The following is a 19,688-nucleotide window of genomic DNA, read 5'->3' as shown; positions in this document are numbered from 1 at the left end:
GTATTATATTACATTATATTATATTAAAGACCAGGTCTTATATTATATTAAAATAAGACTGGGTCTTATATTATTCTTTGCTTCAAAAGATGCATTAGAGCTGATTGTCCGGCTAGGTCTTATTTTTAGGGAAACATGGTATATAAGCCACTGTAGCGATACAAAGGTGATAAAAAACCACCCTCAAGAATATACATTTTGATTGAAAAGGTAAAACAAATAGAATGATACTTCAATACAAGGCTAGATGTAGTTCAGGGTGCAAGTGAGGTGGATGAACAGTGATTCAAAAAAAGGGAGACTAATAACACAACACTAATTCTAGTTATGAACACCATGAGGAAAACTACATAGAGGATGTTGTAAGTGAGCTGTGTGTTGTGAGAGGGTAATTAAAGATGAGTTAAAAGAGAAAACTTGCCTGACAAACAGATATCCTGACCCAGGTTTAGTGCCAGTCACTATCAGTAGAAGCTTGACCATATTAATAGTTAATCATAATTAAATTTAGCGAAGGCTTGCTAGCAGCCAGTTTTTCACTTTTGGGGACATGGAGGTTTAAGTGGCAGGGCAAGCACACAACAGCCAGTAAGGGAGAGACCAGAAAGCAGGACTGTGGCAGTTGTGTCAGAAGCAATAGTAGAAGCAGCAATTTTCAGGTCTAGGTGAATGAGGTGAAAAGATGAATTTAATGTATGAAATTGTGGACAAAATGGTTTTAAAAAAATAATTATTAACACCACCAAAAATGGGGTAGAGGGAAGAACAATCCAAAGCATCTATATGAGCTCCTGGAGAGCAAGCAGAAAAATGAAAGCAAATGTTAGGTAGGGTGTATCCAGGAATTGTGCTGTTATTTATGTCTTCTTTTTCATTTATTTTTCATAAAAAGCCTATGAAGTTGAACCCATTGTCCTTTGACCCTTAGGGAAAATAAGGCTTAAAATGATTATAGACAATGACAAGATCACTCAGCTAATAAGTGGCAGAAAATTTGAATGGAATTTTAATTTTTGAATCCATGCTCTCTGGTGCCTGTTTCTAGGGTACCATGTAACTTAGAAATATCTGGAATTGACTTGGCTAAATATAATTCAGCCATTATTTTCTGCAAAACTCTTTAATTTTTCAAAATATTTATAATAACACTTATGGTTTTCATTCTTTCACTTATTTATTCTATTCAATATAAATTTAGTATTCTAATTACAGATGATATGATACCCTGGTTCAGACAAAGGTTTCTAGTGCCAGATTGCCTGGATTTACTACTGCATTAGGAAAATACCCATCACACGTCTAGCACTCAATAAGTGTTAGCTGCCCTTATTATTAATGCTATGTCCCAGGCACTTAGAGAGGCATTAGGGGCATAAATATAAATGTGACATAGTCCTTGCCTGTAAAGAAAGTATACTCTCAAAGAGAAGAGACATGTGTACTGATTAATTGTGCCTGGGCAAATAAAAGGTACCAGTTGAAAAGAGGGCATCTCTGGGTCATTGCAGGGAGAGGGAACAGCATATGAACTCCCGAGGCACGAAATGTCCTCCAAGAGTTTGGCTAGACTGGAGCAGGAACAAGTGTGAGAATGGGTTAATTGGTAACAGTAAACAAAAATGAGGCTGATTAGCTTTGAACAGTTCAATATACTCTACTGATAGAGTTGGACTTTATTTTGATAAGATGAGGTAATAAGGGAGGTTCCCAAGCCAGTTTTAAGGGTGGAAGAAAGTAACTGCCTAGACTCCACACTCATTGGATAAACTTGAACGGGAAGAGAATAGATAGAAGGAAGCAATAGTTGAGGTAAGAGAAAAGGAAATAAGAAGTACAGCAGCAGGCAGGGAAAGTCAGGATCTTTTTTGTTTCCTTTCAAGAGAAGGAAGAAAATCAGTGAAAAAAACCAATATTTAGCAAAAAGAAAAGGTAGAGAAGACATAGGAGAGGGGGATATAGTTAGCTTCTACTTCATTTTGAAAACAGTTTGTTATCAAACAAAGTAATTCACCAAATAGGATAAAGAAGAAAAATCGTATGTGCCTATCAATTGATGGGGAAAGAAAGCATTTGACAAAATCCAACACCCATTCACGATAAACACACATAGATAACTAGGAATAGAAAGTAATCTCCCCAACTTAATAGAGAACATCTACAAAAAGCTTACAGTTAACATCATACGTAACAGTGAAAGATTGAATGCTTTCCCCAAGATGGGGAACAGAGTAGAGAGGTCCACTCTCACCACTCTTAATTGACACAGTCTGTAAGTTCCAGACAGCAAAGAAATGACAACAGAAGGAAATGAAAGGCTTATACATGAGAAAGAAACACAACTGCTCAGTTTATTAACAGCAGGAAGGTTTACATAAAAAATCCCAAATAATCTAACAAAATCTCATGCCAACTAGTACATCCATACCATGGATTACTACTCAGCAAGGTCACAAGATAAAATCAGCATATAAAATTAATTGTATTTTTATATTAGTAGTGAATATATGGAAACCAAAATTAAAAATCCAGTACCATTTAAAATCACTAGGAGAAAAAAAAATACATAGGTATAAATCTAACATGTATAAGATTTATATCCTATAAATTACAAAATGTTGATGAAAGAAATTAGATGTAAATAAATAGAAAGATATATCATGTTCATAAATTGGAGAACTCAACATAGTAAAGTGATGTGAATTCTCCCCAAACTGAAACACAGATTTAAGCAATTCCTATCAAAATCCTATCAATACTTTTTTTGTAGATATAGATTGAATTATTCTGAAATTTAGACGGAAAGTCAAAGGACATAGAATAACTAAAATAATTCTGGGGGGAAAAAGTGGGAGGAATTCCTCTACTTGATTTCAAGCTGCAGTCATCAAAACTTTGTTTTACTGGAAGAGAGATGGATACATACGAGTAGAACAATGGAAAAAGATAGGGAACCCAGACATAGACTCATACAGTATGGCCAACTGATTTTTCAATACAAAGGTGTACAACCTATTCACTGAAGGAAGTATAATTATTTTCAGCAAATGCTGCCGGACCATTTGAATATCTACAGGCAAAAATATATAAATAAATGAACCTCAATCCAAATATTATACCTAATACAAAACTAAAAATGGATTACAGATTTAAATGAAAAATGAAAAACTAGAACTCTTTTAGAAGAAAACAGTTGAAATTTTTGGGGACCTAGGACTTAGACGTGACACCAAAAGTACAATCCATATATATTTTTTTAAATAAGTTGTGTTTCATCAAAATTCAAAACTTTTGTTCTATTATGTGACCCTGTAAAGAGGATAAAAAGACAAGCAACGAACTAGGAGAAAATATTTGCAAACCACATATCTAAAAAAAAGGGACCAATATCTAGAATATGGAAAGAACTCTCAACAGTAAAAAAAAAAAAAAAAAGAAAAAATCCCAAATAATCCAATTAGAAAATGGACAAAAGGCATGAAGCGATCTTTCTGGATATAAGGATGAAAAAATGCACATGGAAAGATATTTAACATAACTAGCCACTAGGGACATGCAAATTAAGACCACAATAAGTTATCATTATGTGCCTATCAGAATGGCTGAAAAAAATAAAAGAGTGACAACACCAAATGCCGCCAAGGATGCAGAGACACTGGAATTCCCATACATTGCTGGTGGAAATATAAAATCGTTTAGCAACTCTGGGAAATATTTTGGCAGTTACTTAAAAACAATCATACACTTACCATATTACCTAGCAATTGCACCCCTGGGCATTTATGCCAAAAAAATGAAAACATATTGAAACGAAAACCTGCACATAAATGTTCTTATCAGCTTTATTTGTAATAGTTAAAAACCAGATATGACAAAAATGCTATTAACTAGGCAAATTGTTAAACAAATTGGTGCATCCATTTAATGGATTACTACTCAGCAATAAAAATCAATGAAGTATTGATGCATACAGCAACTTGGATGGATCTCAAGGGGATTATGCTGAGTGGGGGGAAAAGCCACTTTCAAAAGGCCACATACTGTATGATTCAGCTTATACAACACTCTCGAAATGAAAAAAAAAATTACAGGAATGGAGAATATATCACTGGTGGCCAAACATTGTGGGACTGTGGAGAAAAAAGAGTTAGTGTGATTATAAAGGGATAGAATGAGAATTTTTGTAATGATGGTATAGTTCTTGATGGTATAGCAATGTTCAATGATGTTCAGTGATGGTATAACAATGTAATGATGTATTGCTGTGGTGGTTAGACATTCCATACTTGTGATAAAATGACACAGAACTGTATGTACACATTATACCCACGTCAGTTTCCTGGTTTTGATATTGTTCTATAATTATTTAAGATGTAAGCATTGGGGGAATCCAGGTGCTTCCAAAATATATGTACTGTATCTTTGCAATTTCCTGTGTATATATAATTACCTCAAAATAAACAGTTAACATAAAGTTTGCTTAAATATTGACAGAATTTATTGCTGCATGACAGATAATGGATTACTAATGATTTGTCCTTCAAAATTTTACTACATTTTTACTATTTTCTCAAAATAGTCTTATATTATTTTCATAATAACCAGAAAATGCATTAAAACTGAATAAAAATAAGTCTGACTTCCTTTTTGATGGTTCAAGTCTAAAAATAATTAGCAGGCAGGATGGAGTCCATGAATGCAGACCTTGAGATGCAAATTTTCAGCAAAATTGTATCTGAAAAGTAGCCTTTTCAGAGTAATTTATAGAATGTCTTCACATTAGTAACTTTCTTCTTCCCTATCTGTTTAGCTAAGAAGTAGTAAACCACACCCTTTCTTTAAGTATCTTTTAAAAATATAAACTTAGGCTGTATTCTTGCATTCACTTGAAATGTAAATGTTAGCCCAGAGATACAAAGTTTTTCAAACCAAATTTCTCTTAGATTACCATTAATCCTTATGAATTTCCTAAGTAAATGACCCTTGAAAGAAGAAGATACATGGGTCAGGTTTCTATAAAGTAGAGGTATATTTGTTAAGTGCCATAAAAACACGTACAATAGTCACCTCTAATGAGTTTTATACACTCCTACATCTTTTCTTTCTCACCCATCCTTCTCTCCACAGATAAAGATGTCTTTCTTTAAATGATGGGATTCTCCACTATCTCCAGGGATAATTCCAAATTCCTTAACAAGCCTTCAGGATTTTGTCCAACCCTCCTTCTCTGTGTCATTTTCTACCACACTCACATCACCCATCCCAATCCAGGAAGGAAATTAACGTATTTTGATCCTTTAGCCTTTGCTAGATACTCTCCTAGGAGTTTCACATCTCAGTGGCTTTTACAAATGTTCCCCAGTATGCAATCCTTTCAGTCTGTTGAAATTCATCCTACTCACTTTCTGAGGATACCTCAGAGAACCTCTGTGATGCCTGACAGTTTCGTTCCTTTCTCCTCCACCTTTTCTCCAAGTTGCTGAGTTAAATTACTCTTTCCCTTGTGTTCGCACAACACTTTATAAATAAATCTATCGTAACCCCTATGTCACTGACTTCTACACTGCTGTCTCTCCAAATAGATTGTGACTCAGCGATAATACCTAAATATATTTATAGACTAAATGCCTAGCACACTGTTTAAATATCTATATAGATATTTAATTAGTTGAACTCAATGAATGAAGCTAATATAATATTTATTTAAGGAGTTTTTATAGTTCAGAACACCTCAGTTTCCAAAAGCATAATTGTAATGATCTCTTTTAATACTGAGTCGCTAAAGGTAGTTACACAGTTGCATGAGGGCAAAGGAAAGGTGTCAATCGTTTCATTAAAGTGCACCTGCCAGTTGCAACCATTTTCTCTGTCCTCAGACCTGGAGCAGACATGTAGATTTCTAAGCCCAGCTTAGCTCATACTCACTCTGCTGCACTGAGAAAAACAATTGTTCAATAATATTTTTACTTTTCCAAATGTAGACAAATGTGGATATAAAAATCCCGTTATTGGTATGCTGGGGAAAAGTGGTCTCCTCCAGTGGACAGAATATTTATGAATCTTTTTGCATATTCTTGGAAAGAAATTTATCCCAAATTAGTTTGATATGGTGGCTGCATTAACTCAATATTTTGTTTAGCCAAACCTCAACCATTAGGGAGAATGAATATTCATTAAACTTAAAAGTATGCTGGGATGTTGGGATCCCTTTGAATCGACTCAAGCTTACTTATATATAGCCTTAGGAAATTAAAGACCTCAAGTTTTATCACCAAGGACCAATCTGACTAAAGTTATTAATGACTATAACTGTATAACTATAATTTCCCCTGTAGCTATTTTCAACTTTATATGTGAAACAAGTAGGTTTTTGAAAACTGCATCACAACAAAGACTAATGGAGCTAATGTGGATAATGTTATTACCCAGTGTTTACTCTGAAAATAGTTTCAAAGCTTCACATGCTCCTTTTCACCATCACCACATATTTAGCCTGGTTACCAACAGAAAAAAATACATTTCTAGGTATTTGAAAACAATTTAGCTATGTGTTGCAACTGTTCAATGATAATGAAAAAGCCTAAATGTCACTAAGGTCTTGTAGAAATTGCATATTTTTCCCTTTAGAAGCTGAACTGTATATGTCAACACTACTCATTCCCAGTTGTGTCACAATCTGTCATAGTCATGTTGAGCTTCCCCATCATTGAAGGGGTATGAAAGTAAACTTATGAGTTATCTTTACTAGGAAAAATTCACTTTCAAAATTTTTATTAATGACAATTTCAACTAGAAGGTTAGATGAGAATAACTATCTAATTTTCAAAAAGGGGTAGATTTTATAAAATGTATTTAGCTTCCCAAGAATAAATCTATTAAATTTATCCTACCAAACTAGAAGAGTTTCTGTCAATCATTTGTTCAAAAGTAGCTGCTTTCCTGCCTCTCTCCCTGACATCCCTCTAACCACCTCTGCCTCCTCTGGTCTGGAGAAGCAACTTTGAATATTCAGGATGAAGATGTGATTGATACATGTGCGGTAATGGCAGAACAAAATTGGCTCGAAAAAAGTTCATTGATGAGCATTGCTTCATTTAATGATGAGCAAATCTTAAGAATATAAATAATTAAGAAGCACAACATTGGATGGTATTATGAAAAAAAAAAGGTTTTTATATTTTCTAAGAAAAAAATCAGACTTAGAATTTCCCAAGAAAGTTTGACATTTGTTGCAAATGGAATTTTGAATGTTTCCAAGAAATATTGAAAGCAATTATGTTTACCAACACAGCTGAGGCATTCAATTAGAAGACATCTTTAAGTGTGTGAAGAGAATCAGGTTTTTAAAAACTTATTTGGCTCTAATTTTTCCCTTTCAAAATTAGTCTAGTGATAAGATTAGAAAGAAAGGGAGATTTATTATACCCACTGTTGACTTTTAATGTGAGTTGGCATTAGGACGAAATAAGTTCTTAAAAAAAAAATAGAATGTTCAGTTATTTTGGACCATGAAACTATAGTTGAGGAAAACATGAAAGTTATTTTTTTCATTACATTTTACTTTTATAGAAACCTTACTGGTGTAAAAATTTGATAGAGGCTCTTGCTCCCACAGCCATTGCATTAACATTTAGGTAGATAACAAACATGTTGGTAGAGTTAGTAATGACTAAATAACTCACATACATACATGCCATAAGGTCTGTAACCTCAGGGAAACAGTGGCTCAAGCAGACAAATTGTAAGAACTACTAGATAAGGAAAAACTTCAGTAGATAAGGTTATGGATTAGTATCAGATTGCTATGGGTTAGATTTCCAGTTCTGATATTGCTGACTGTGTAATCTTGAGCATTTAACTTCTAGATTTTTGTTTCTTTAGCTACAAAATAGTATCTGTATTATTATATTACAGATGAGATAAATGTGTAGTATATTTAATAATGAGATAAAATGTGTAGTATATTTAATAAATCATGTTAAATTCTCAGTGACTATTAGCCATAAGTTTTTTGATTGTTATGATTTTTTATCATTTACTGTATAAAATCAGTTATTTTATTTATAATTCTCTTCATTTATTTATTAAAAATGCTTCAAAGTCAGAGTTGAGCTACACAGCCTTTTAGCTTTGTGTACACTCAAAATGTGACAAGTTAAACATAATCAACAAGAAGTATATTGGTCAGATAAAATATTCCCTTACAATTCTTAAAGCTATCTTTCTTAATGTGATTTCTATTGATTGGACCTTCCAAGCAGTTTTACGCTGAATGGCAGATATCAATTATACATATAATCTGCTTATGTTGGAATGTTTACCTACAGAATTGGCCCAACACAAAAATCTCCGTACTTTTGATGTTTTATTTCCTCAGACTGCCTGAGGATTTAAAGAATGCCATCCTTTACATTCTAATACTTAGCAAAGAGTAAGGCTATGACATGTCTTTCATTATCTCTAAAAACATGGGCTATACAAAAGGACAAGGGTGTGGAATGTGAACTGGTATGGTACAGTTAGAACAAAGGTTCAAGAATCGAAAAGATTTAAAGTCTGGTCTTTAATTAATCACTTATTAACTACTACTAATTTGGGGCAAGTTACTTGTCTTTTCAACTTCAGTTGTAAAATGGGTTGTTAATAGTATATATTTCAGAAGATGGTTGTAAATATTAAATGAGCCAATGCATGTCAAACATTTAGCACAAAGTCTGGCATCTTGTTAGTGCTTAATAAATATTAGTTATTATTTTCATAAATTTACTAATTTCATTGATTTCCTGGTTAGGTGGTTGTAATCATTTTCATTATTGCTTAAAATATGATTCTGATGGGGGTGTCAGTTCAAGCTTTCCATGAGCTCTACTCTGTACCATTTATAACCTATGCCATACATAGAACTGGCTATAAGAGCAATAACCTGAGAGGGTCTGAGGATTCTGCACCAAAGATATACTTGGGGAAACAACTCAGGGAGCATAATTTGATGAGAGAAGTTGGAAATATCATTTTCATAAATGGATGAAATAATCGAGTGTCTGTTGAATTTTGGGGAAAAAATACCCTGCTTCTTTACAGAACAATAATTATTTTATTTTATTTTTAGGATTATGTTATAATAGTGCGGCTACTAATAGACTTCATTAAATATTTTTAAAGGCAAGAAAAAATCTTACATTCTCTTTTAAGAATGAGTTAAATCCCTAATGAAGTCATTGACAAATCTAATTATTCTAATTTTGAACTGTTGCTTTTCTTGAAAAATAAATGTTCTTCAACTTTAGGAAAATTCAAACTACCCTGTATTTGGATGAATAAAATATTTTCAGGGAAATTTTTGTTAAACCAATATATAGAACATTATGTTCTATTAAGGCAGAAGTTGTGTTGTGGTGCTGATTATGGCATGACGCCATAAAAGCGAAACTGGTCTTGGTAAATTTGGCTTTTTGCTCTCAGAACTCATGAGAATGGTGTTTGTGAATTGAATCATTGACTTAGGTAACTTTTAAGATTTGAGTAAGTGCACCACAGTTAATGAAAATTGACCACCATTGCAGCTGGACAAACAGCAGCTATAATAACTACATTAGCTATAATGCAGTAAAGAGACAGAACCTGGTTTATCTCCTGATAGCTAGTCTCTCTCTCGCTCTTTCTCGCTCTCTCTCTCGCTCTCTCTCCTCCCTCTCTCTCCCTTCCTCCCTTCTGCTTTCTCTCCTTACCTATCATCTATCTATCAATCAGTCATTGATGTCTATCTATTTACTCAGTGCATAATGGGACAGACTCAAGGAAAAGACTGAGTGTCAAACTTGAAGTACACACACACACACACACACACACACACACACGTTAGTATAACTCCTTTTCAAAATATTGCCCATACATTGTGGTGGTTAAAATTCCAAATATGTGTTGTCCTTCCAGGAAAATGTAGGAAGTAATGTTCAAATTATCCCCAGAATTTTATTTGATAAAAAAGTGCTCTACCAATACTGTATGTTCAGGAGTTGGACTATCCTGTGATATCTGCATATCCCAAAATTAAGCCTTTATTCAAAAGGCAGTTATAAATTTATTATCAGAAATCATACACTTATTTAAGTAGCTTTTGCCACTCCTGTCATTTCTCACACTTTGTGGCTACAGGAATCTCATCTACTTACTGGATGGAGCTTTCAATGCGGGTGATAGTGAGAAAAGCAGCAAGGTTTGCTGTATAAGATGAGATGACAATCAAAGCAAATAACCACCAAGCTCCCATCATCATTCGGGTAGCCAGAGTTGTGTATGGGACCTCCCCACCTGTGGAAAGAGGCAAAGAGAATAAAAGAACATCAACAAGTATTGATTGAGCATTCTAAGGTCATACACATTCAATACCAAGTCAAATTTTAAGGAGTGAGAAATCTTTGCATATAATATTAGCATAGATCCTTGTATTTTGCTTATATTCATTACTTCATATTTAATTCCCTTTTATAAGACTATGTGAAACCCAGTCAAAAAGAGGCATGAGAAACAGTTAGGGTAATGTGTTTAAATTATATTTTTCCGCGTTTTTATTCAATCATAGAATTAATTAACCTTTTATGATAACCACAGATATATACTTTGTTTCTAAGGGCTTAATTATTTACTAGTTAGGTGTTATTAGTACTATATTAGGCTTATATTTAATATAACTTTTCAGATTTCTAGATCAATAAGTTATATTGAAGATTATTTTTGGTTAAGTTACCTAGAATCATAGGTTATTAATGATCGTGGGGTTGTACATATTTCCATTGGCTTCAGCATCACTGCATGCTTTGTTTTACTCCTAATTGCTTAGCCACTATTTGCAATCTTGCCGTAGAATCTTCCTCTCCATCTTCTAAATGTTGGAGTGCCCTTGGACTTAATCTCTAGATTGCTTCTGTTCTCTGTACACATTCCCACCCAAACTAATCTCAAGTCTTGTGACTCTGAATATCATCTACAACATACTTTGCTAACTTTCAGGTTTATATTTATATTTCTAGAAAGCTACAGATAAATGTTTACATAATTTCCGTTTGGAATCTAATGGGCATCTCACACTTACCCTATTTAAAACAAAACACTTTATTTTTACTCCTAAATTAACACCCCAGTCCACACTATTTCAGGGAACTCTTCACTTTATTTCTCAGACCAAATACTTTGGAATTTTCCAACATCCCATCCAGTAGCAAGTCTTGTCACCTTTACCTTCAAACTACACACCAAACTCTACCTCATCTCACCGATTCTAGTGCTGTCACATCTTCTTTGACTCTACTACTAAACCACTTAAATGGTTTGCCTGTTTACATCCTGGGCAGTGTCACTCCTAATTCTATCACCACGGTGTGTTTTAAAAATGATAACGAGATCACAATATTTTCCTGATCAAAACTTCCGGTGGATACTCATTACTCTTGGGGGGAAAAAAATCCAAAATTTTTACCAACGCCTACAAGGTTCTACATGAACTAATCTCGGGTCAACTTCCTGACCTTATCACTTTCCAGTCTCTCAATGGCCTACTTACAATTTCTTTTGTGCTTATTTCTGTCCTAGGGCTTTGGTACTTGCAACTTTTTAGGCCTGGAATTCTCCTCTCTTTAATTTAGAAATGACTTTTCCCTTCACTTTATTCAAGTTTCTGCTCAGATGATACTTCTTTACAAACACTTTGTCACCATCCTATCTAAAACAACACTCCATATTCCCATACTCCCAATCCTCTCATCTTTTTAATCATGATTTACCATATTTTATATATTTTTGTTTATTTTTCTTCCTTAGAATGTAGTTTCTGATATAGGAACAGTTTCTATCCCATTTTAAGTGGGTAAATACTTGATGAATGCATATTTTTTATATGAAATTAATAGTCCTTCTAAAAGTAATTAGGCTTGTGCTAGTAGTAGAAATAAATCAAAGATATATAATACTAGATTTACTTAGGTCCATCAATGTGTACATGACTTAACAACATTCAATTAATTATAATGTCAGGCAGGTTTTTATGCCAACCATTAGTTCTTACAGTATAATATAATATTGAAATTTTCAGTGTAGTGCAAACATACTCTTTGGTTGCACCCTGAACTATTTCCTGATGTAGTAGACTCGAAATAGGCTAACCTCTTATATTTGGAATACATTTTTCAAAAGCAGTTATAATGCATATCAGATACTCTAGTCTTCAAAGCAAAGAAAATATTCACTAAGCTTTTAAAAGATAAAAGCAAAAGAAAATATTAATTTTTAAATCTACATGAGGACTTCCTGGAAAAAATGACTAATTGAAAAAAAATATGAACAAGTTGATATCTAAAGACAGTAAGATGTTAATAAGTGTAACAAAAATGGAACAAGAAATTCATGACTGAAAAAGCTAATTGAAGATTTGTTTCCATAAATTCTTTAACCTTTACTAGAGTTGTTATCATCCATATGAAAGAATAGGTGTCGAGGTTTCTTCATCTATGTCATAAAATCTGCAACTTGTATGTTCCAATATTCCTACAGAATCCAAATAAAATTCCAAATAAAATGGCATTTTATTTGCTGTCTGCACTTAGAAATCAAATGTTGAGTAATGGGAGTCCTGTCTTCCATTTCTGGTAATTCAAAACAATCCTCCTCCTGACAGTATCTATACAAATTGAACATCTAATGCATTTGAGAGCTAAAGAAGCAGTAAAAGATTAAAGACCAAGATCTTGGAGAAAATAATCCAGAAACATGATTTGATATTTAGGACTACTTTTCCCTGAGGGATAAATGTCAATTTAATATGAAAAAGTCAAAAGACTGACACGCCGAGCAATGCCTTCAAAGATTCAGTGGCTGTACAAACTTGGGCCCAGAGGTTACAAAAGGGGGATGAGACTGAGAAACTCCTCATATACTTAGAAATCAAGAATTGCAAGTCTATTAAGCCATGGGCCAAAGAAAAATAAAAAGAATGGAGTTGGGAGTTCTGGCAAGATGAAGTATGTAAATCCTGTGCTTGCTTTATGACCATATAAAATTACAGCTAAACTGCAGAACAACCATCATTGAGAATCATGTGCAGTGTAACTGAAAAGAGAAGTCCTAAAACTAAGGAAATACAGAAGAAGTCACATCAAGACTGGTAGGAGGGTTGGAGGCATGGAAAGGGCTGATCACACACTCATATGTGCCAATTAAAAATTGAGAGGGATACTTTGGCTGTGGAAGTCCTGCCTGAAGAGCAAGGGGTCCCAGCACCACACCAGACTACTGAGTCCAGGGTTCCAGTACCGGGAAGAAAAGTCCTCGTAACTTCTGGCTGTGAAAACCAATAGAGATTGTGATTGAGTGAGACAGAGGGTGGCTGGATTCCTAAGCATTCCTCTTAGAGGGCCAGCACATGGACTTACTCACTGACAGCCTCACTCACTCTGAGCTCTAGCGCTGGGCAGCAACTCAAATGGTGACAGGGACATTCAGGGAGAAACTGAATTGGCTGACATCAGGGCAGGGCTGGAGAGATAGCTTTCTCCTGGATGAAGGAGCTGACAGAAACCATTGTTCCTTTGTTGAGCCCTCCTCTCACCCAGTGTGCAGACACAGGTAGCTGCCATATCTGAGTCTCCTTCAACCTGGCAAATACCATTCACCCTGCCCTAATGATTCCCTAAAACGCTGCCCATGCAATTTGCTGGACTACCCAGGCTACTTCCTGTGTCTTTTCCATATAAATGGCCTGTCTTGCCTCATGCTGAAGACTTTCCTAAAATCTCTCAAAGGTTCACAAATCCCAAACAAGCAGTGCCTGGCCTTGGTGTGCCCCATAGATCTTGCTGAGCAGCCCTAAGCCCGGACGAGTGGCAGCCGTCCTCAGTTCACAGCTGAGCCTTTCCCAGGCACCTCCGATCCCAGCACAAGTGGCAACTATCTGCAGATCACTTTGTAGCTCATACCAAGTATCACGAGAGAGGGAATAGGCAGCAGTGACTTTGGCCTAAAACAGAGTTCCTCCCAAGAGGACCCAGTACCAATACACCTGTGGTACTGGGTGTGGTCCAATCAGCTTGGATCACATCTAGAGCACCACCCAACCACCTCCACAAAAGACACACCCAAAGGGCAGACCGGGCAGGTACCAGAGCCCTGCTATAGCAAATCCTACTCCACAGGTTCAACCCCTGCACAGCAGCTCCTCTGCTATAGTCAGGGCCAGTCCTCACAACCAATCAGTCCAAGGGTTAATCACTCCCACTGATATGCAACAAACAATCAAGGCTCAACTACAACAGGAGAGCAGCACACACAACACACACAAGGGCCATATATGCAGTACCTGGCTCAGGTGACTAGGTAGACTGTGCCACTGAGCACAACAAGACCAGGAGACATAGCAGTTCTACCTAATACATAGACACAAACACATCAAGGTAGCCTAACTGGGGAGACAAAGAAACATATCCCAAAGGAAGAGAAAAACAAAGCTCCAGAAAAAAGAACTATACAAAATGGACATAAGCAATCAACCAAATCCAGAGTTCCAAACACTAGTTATAAGGATTCTCAAGGATCTCAGGGAGAACTTCAACAAAGAGATAGGAAACATAAAAATAAGGATAGAAAACATAAAAAAGAGCCAGTCAGAAATGAAGAATACAATAACTGAAATGAATAATACATTAGAGGGAATCAACAGTAGATCAGATGAAGCAGAGGATCAAATCAGTGATTTACAAGATAAGGTAACAGAACACATCCAATTAAAACAGCAAAAAGATAAAAAGTATTCAAAAAAGTGAGAATATTTAAAGGGTCTCTGGGACAACATCAAGCATACTAACATCTGCATCATGTGAGTAACAGAAGAAAAAGAGAGAGAGCAAGGAATTAAAAATCTATATGAAGAGGTAATGACCTGATGAAGGAAATAAACACATAAGCCCAAGAAGCACAGAGTCCCAAACAAGATGACCCCAAAGAGACGTACACCAAGACACATCATAATTAAAACGCCAAAGGTTAAACACAAAGAGAAAAATCTTAAAAGCAACACGAGAAAAGCAGTAAAGGAACCTCCCCTAAGGCTATCAGTTGATTTCTCAACAGAAACTTTGCAGGTCAGAAGGGAATGGCAAAAAATATATTCAAATTGATGAAAAGCAAGAAACTACAATCAAGATTACTCCACCCAGCAAAGCTATCACTTAGAATGGAAGGACAGATAAAGAGCTTCCCAGACAAGAAAAAGCTAAATCAGATCATCACCACCAAACCAGTACTACAAGAAATTTTAAAGGAACTTCTTTAAGAAGAAGGAAAAAAAAATAGAAAATATATATGAATAATAAAATGGTAATAACTACATATCTACCAACAATTTAAATGTAAATTGATTAAAATGCTCCAATAAAAAAAAACATAGGGTGGCTGATTAAGAAGAAAATAAGACCCGTACATATGCTGCCTATAAGTGACACACTTCAGATCAAAAGATACACAGACTGAAAGCAAAGGGATGAAAAAAGATGAAAACGGAAATGACAAGAAAAAAAAATGGGGTAGCAATACTTAAGTCAGACAAAACAGACATTAAAACAAAGGCCATAACAAGAGACAAAGAAGGATTCATTCATACTACTTCTGGGTATTTATCTGAAGAAATCCAAAACATTACTTCAAAGAGACATGTGCATCTGTATGTTCATTGCAGTATTGTTTACAATAGCCAAGATAAGGAGGTAATCCAAGTGTCCATAAATGGATAAAGAAGAGGTGGTATATATATTCAATGGATATTACTTAGTGAGAAAAATGAATGAAATCTTGCCATCTGCAACAATAAGGATGAACCTAGAGGGTCTTTTGCTGAGTGGAGTCAGTCAGACAGAGAAAGAAAAATGCTATATGATTTCAATTATATGTGGAATCTAGAGAACAGAATAAATGAACAAACCAACAGAAATAAGCTAATAGATACGTAGAGCATTTTGATGGTTTTAAATTGGGAGGTTGGGGACTGGGCAAACAGGAAAGGGGATTAAGAGGTACAAATTGATAGCTGTAAAAGAGTCATGGGGATGTAGAGTACAACATGGGAAATATAGTCACAGTATTGTAATAACTATGTATGGTGTCACATGGGTACTGGATTTATCATAGTGATCACTTTGTAAGTTATATAAATATCTAACCACTGTGTTACACACCTGAAACTAATATAATATTGTATGTCAACTGTAACTGAAAAATAACATTTAGAACAAATCACAAGGAAAATAAAGAAAAATATTTTGAACTTGATGATAATAAAAATTCTCCATACTAAAAATCCACAAGTTTTGATAACTTATGGGATACAGTTATATTTGTCTTTAGAGGGAAATTCATAGCCTATATTGCATAAGAAAGCTGAAAAGCAATGAGCTTATTAATTTCAAGAAGTTAAAAAGATCAAGTTCGCCATAAAGAACATAGAAGGAAGAAAAAACAAATATAAGAGCAAAAATTAATAAAATAGACAAAAATACAATAATGAAGGTTGATTCAACAAAAGTTTGGTCATTTGCAAAGACCTATGAAAAGTTATTGAAACTGATCATGGAAATAAGTATAGGCACACAAAAAAAACAATAATAGGAGCAAAAAGGTACATTGACATAGATGTTACAGACATTAGAAGGATAATAAGTGCAAGTTCTTACGTGCGATTTTACTCCAATTAATTTGAAAATTGAGATGATATAGCCAAATTCCTAAAAAAAAATTGCCACCAAAAGAAATAGAAAATTTAAGTGATCTCATAACTATTAAAGACTTTGAATCCAGAATTAAAACTGACCCACTAATATATTCAAGTCCAGTGGTCTTATTCAAAAACTATACCAAATGTTTTAGCAATGATTAACTCCAACTTTACACAACTCTTACTGATATTAGAAAAAGCAAGACACTGTCCCATATATTTTATAGAGAAGGCAAAAACTTGATAATGAAATTTGACAAGGTCTTTCCAGAAAGAAAAATACAAGCCAATCTTCCACATGATTCAAGATACAAAAGACCTAAAGAAGTTAGAAGAGTGAAAATTGCCATCAATCAATCAATCAGTCAATCAACATGTTGGATTTATTATATGAAAGCAAGGGTTGGTTTGGTATTCAAGAACCAATCATTGGAATTCACTACATTAACACTACAAAGGAATAAAATTCTATAATCATCTTGGTAGATGCAGAAAAGGCACAGATAAAATTCAACATCCAGTCTTAAAGAAACCTAGCAACAATGCAACAAATTAGAAATAAAAGAACTTTTCTTAGTCTCACAGAGTGTTTTTAGAACACCTATAATAAACATCATACTTATTAATAAAATAAGTATTTTAAAAGACTGTCTTAAAGGTATAAGTTGGTACTATTTCTATTCAATATTTAATTGAAGGTACCACAATGAGACAAAACATGATTTAAAAATACTTAAGAATTGGAAAGAAAGAATGGAATAAATTAATGAACTGGCAATAATATGAATATGTATATATAAAATCCAACAGAATACAGAATAAATTACTAACATTAGTAAGTTAGTTATTACTTTACTATGGCATAGATACAAAGTCAATGTTCAAAAAAGAATTAGATACGTATGTACCAGCATCAAACTCTTAAAACATCTAATTAATATATGTATAGTATTATAATTTTCAATAGCATTAAACATATCAAATACCTAGAAATAAAGATGTGAAGGACCTTTACATAAAAATCTATAAAACTTATTTGAGTGAAATAAAAAGATTAAATAAATGAATGGATGTATAATGTTTATTGATTGAAAGACTCAATATTGTAAAGATATAAATTCTTCTGAAATTGATCTATAGATTCGCTGCATTGGGAATCAAAATCCCAGGTTCTTTGCATGAAGGGGAGCGAGGGAGGGAGGCTGGGAGGAAGAGAGAAAAAGAGAAAGAGAGATGGAAGGGGAGGGAGAGGGAGAGAGATGCAGAAAAACAGAGAAAAGCTGAATATAAAATTTACATGAAATTGAAAAAGGACAAAAATAGCCAAGACAATGTACAAGATGAAGAAAAAGACTGGTTCTAGCTGACTATAGCTTTACATAGTAATTTAAACTGTGTGGTGTTTGTACAAGTATAGACCAAATCAATGAAAATTATCCTTGTGTTACATAAACACTTGATTTATGTCCAGCTGGCACTGCGGTACTGTACAGCAAGAGAGGTCTTTTCAATAACTACTACTAGGTCAATTTGGATATACATATGAAAAATAATGAAACTTGTCTCATAACTTATACATAAAAATCAATACCAAGTGGCTTATAGATATAAATGCAAAATATAAACAATAAAGCTTCTAGAAAATAATTTAAAAGAATATGTCTAATATATCCACAAGATTGAAGACTGGGTAACAAAAGATTTCTTGAACAGAGCATAAAACATATTAGCACAAAAGAAAAGACTGATAAATTTGATTACAGTAATACTTCATAGTTCAAAAGATACCATCAAGAAAGTAGCAATACAAGCCACAGCAGAAGATATTTGCAATACACATATCTAGGAAAAAAATTCATCAGTATATATTAATTTCTATAAATCAATAAGAATAAAATAGGTAAGTAGAAAAACAGATAAGAGGCTTCATAAAACACCAAAAGGCCAATAAATATGTGAAAAATGACAACCTCATTACTTATCAGTGGTATATCAAACTAAAAGGAAAATGTAATACCACTACATAGCAACAAGAATGATTAAAATAAAGACATAGACAATACCAAGTGTTGCAAGGATTTGGCACTACCAGAATGTCTGTACACTTTTTAGAATCATACATTGGTTTAATCACTATGATAAACAATTTGGCAGCACCTCTGAGAACTATTATATGCATATGAGTATGTTAAGTTTCAGTAATTCCGTTCTTTAGGTACATACCCCAAGGAGGACTATGCGTACCAAGTGATATACACAAGAATGTTCTTAGCAACAGTATTCCTAACAGCCTCAAACTGGAAACAGCCTAAGCATTCTTGGAGTGTATAATGGATAAAGAAATTATGGTATAGTCATACGATGGAATATTATGAAAATGAGCCAATTTCATTTATATATAATGTCATAAACAGATTGCATAAAGTGAATGTTGAGTCAAAGAATGCACACTTTATGATAATTGTTCAAAAACAGGCAACATGAATAGTAGTGCTGGGTAATCCCATGAGTGGTGACCTTTGGGGGTAAATAATAATGGTTGAGACAGGGCAGTGGAGACTGTGCCACAGATAATGTTCTATCTTTTTCTAGGTCATAATTAAACAGGTGTTCTATTGCTGGTAATTCATTGAGCTATGCATTTAAGTTTTAGGTACTTTTCTGTATTTAAATAATATTTCACAAATGGGGAAGGGAATATATTCAAAAATAATGTGATAAGTTGGCACGGTGACAGATGATTACTAGAATTAGTGGGGTGATCACATTGCAAGGTATAAAAATGTAGAATCACTATATTGTACAACTGAAACTAATATAACCAATATAAGATTGCATACCAACCATATTTAAATAAAATTTTAAAAATAAATGAAGAAACAAATAGAAAATTAAAAAGAAAAAAAGGAGATGAATGAGTTTAAGAAAGACCATTATT

At 34.0% G+C, this 19,688-nt stretch overlaps 1 protein-coding gene across 2 annotated transcripts in view; it reads right to left on the bottom strand.

The window, feature by feature from the left end:
- GRID2 (glutamate ionotropic receptor delta type subunit 2) overlaps positions 1 to 19,688 on the bottom strand; it is a 1,327,346-nt gene that overhangs the window by 259,204 nt on the left and 1,048,454 nt on the right. For both annotated transcript variants that reach the window (XM_081037560.1, XM_081037561.1), the window contains one exon: positions 10,170 to 10,308. In XM_081037560.1, the coding sequence (XP_080893686.1) occupies positions 10,170 to 10,308 (139 nt within the window). The remainder of the gene's footprint in view (positions 1 to 10,169; positions 10,309 to 19,688) is intronic.

The sequence above is a fragment of the Rhinolophus hipposideros genome (assembly GCF_964194185.1).
Source record: "Rhinolophus hipposideros genome assembly, chromosome: 1".
In the NCBI taxonomy this organism is placed as follows: Eukaryota; Metazoa; Chordata; class Mammalia; order Chiroptera; family Rhinolophidae; genus Rhinolophus; species Rhinolophus hipposideros.
Note: the sequence above shows the minus strand (reverse complement) of the source record. Positions and strands in the feature narration are given on the sequence as shown.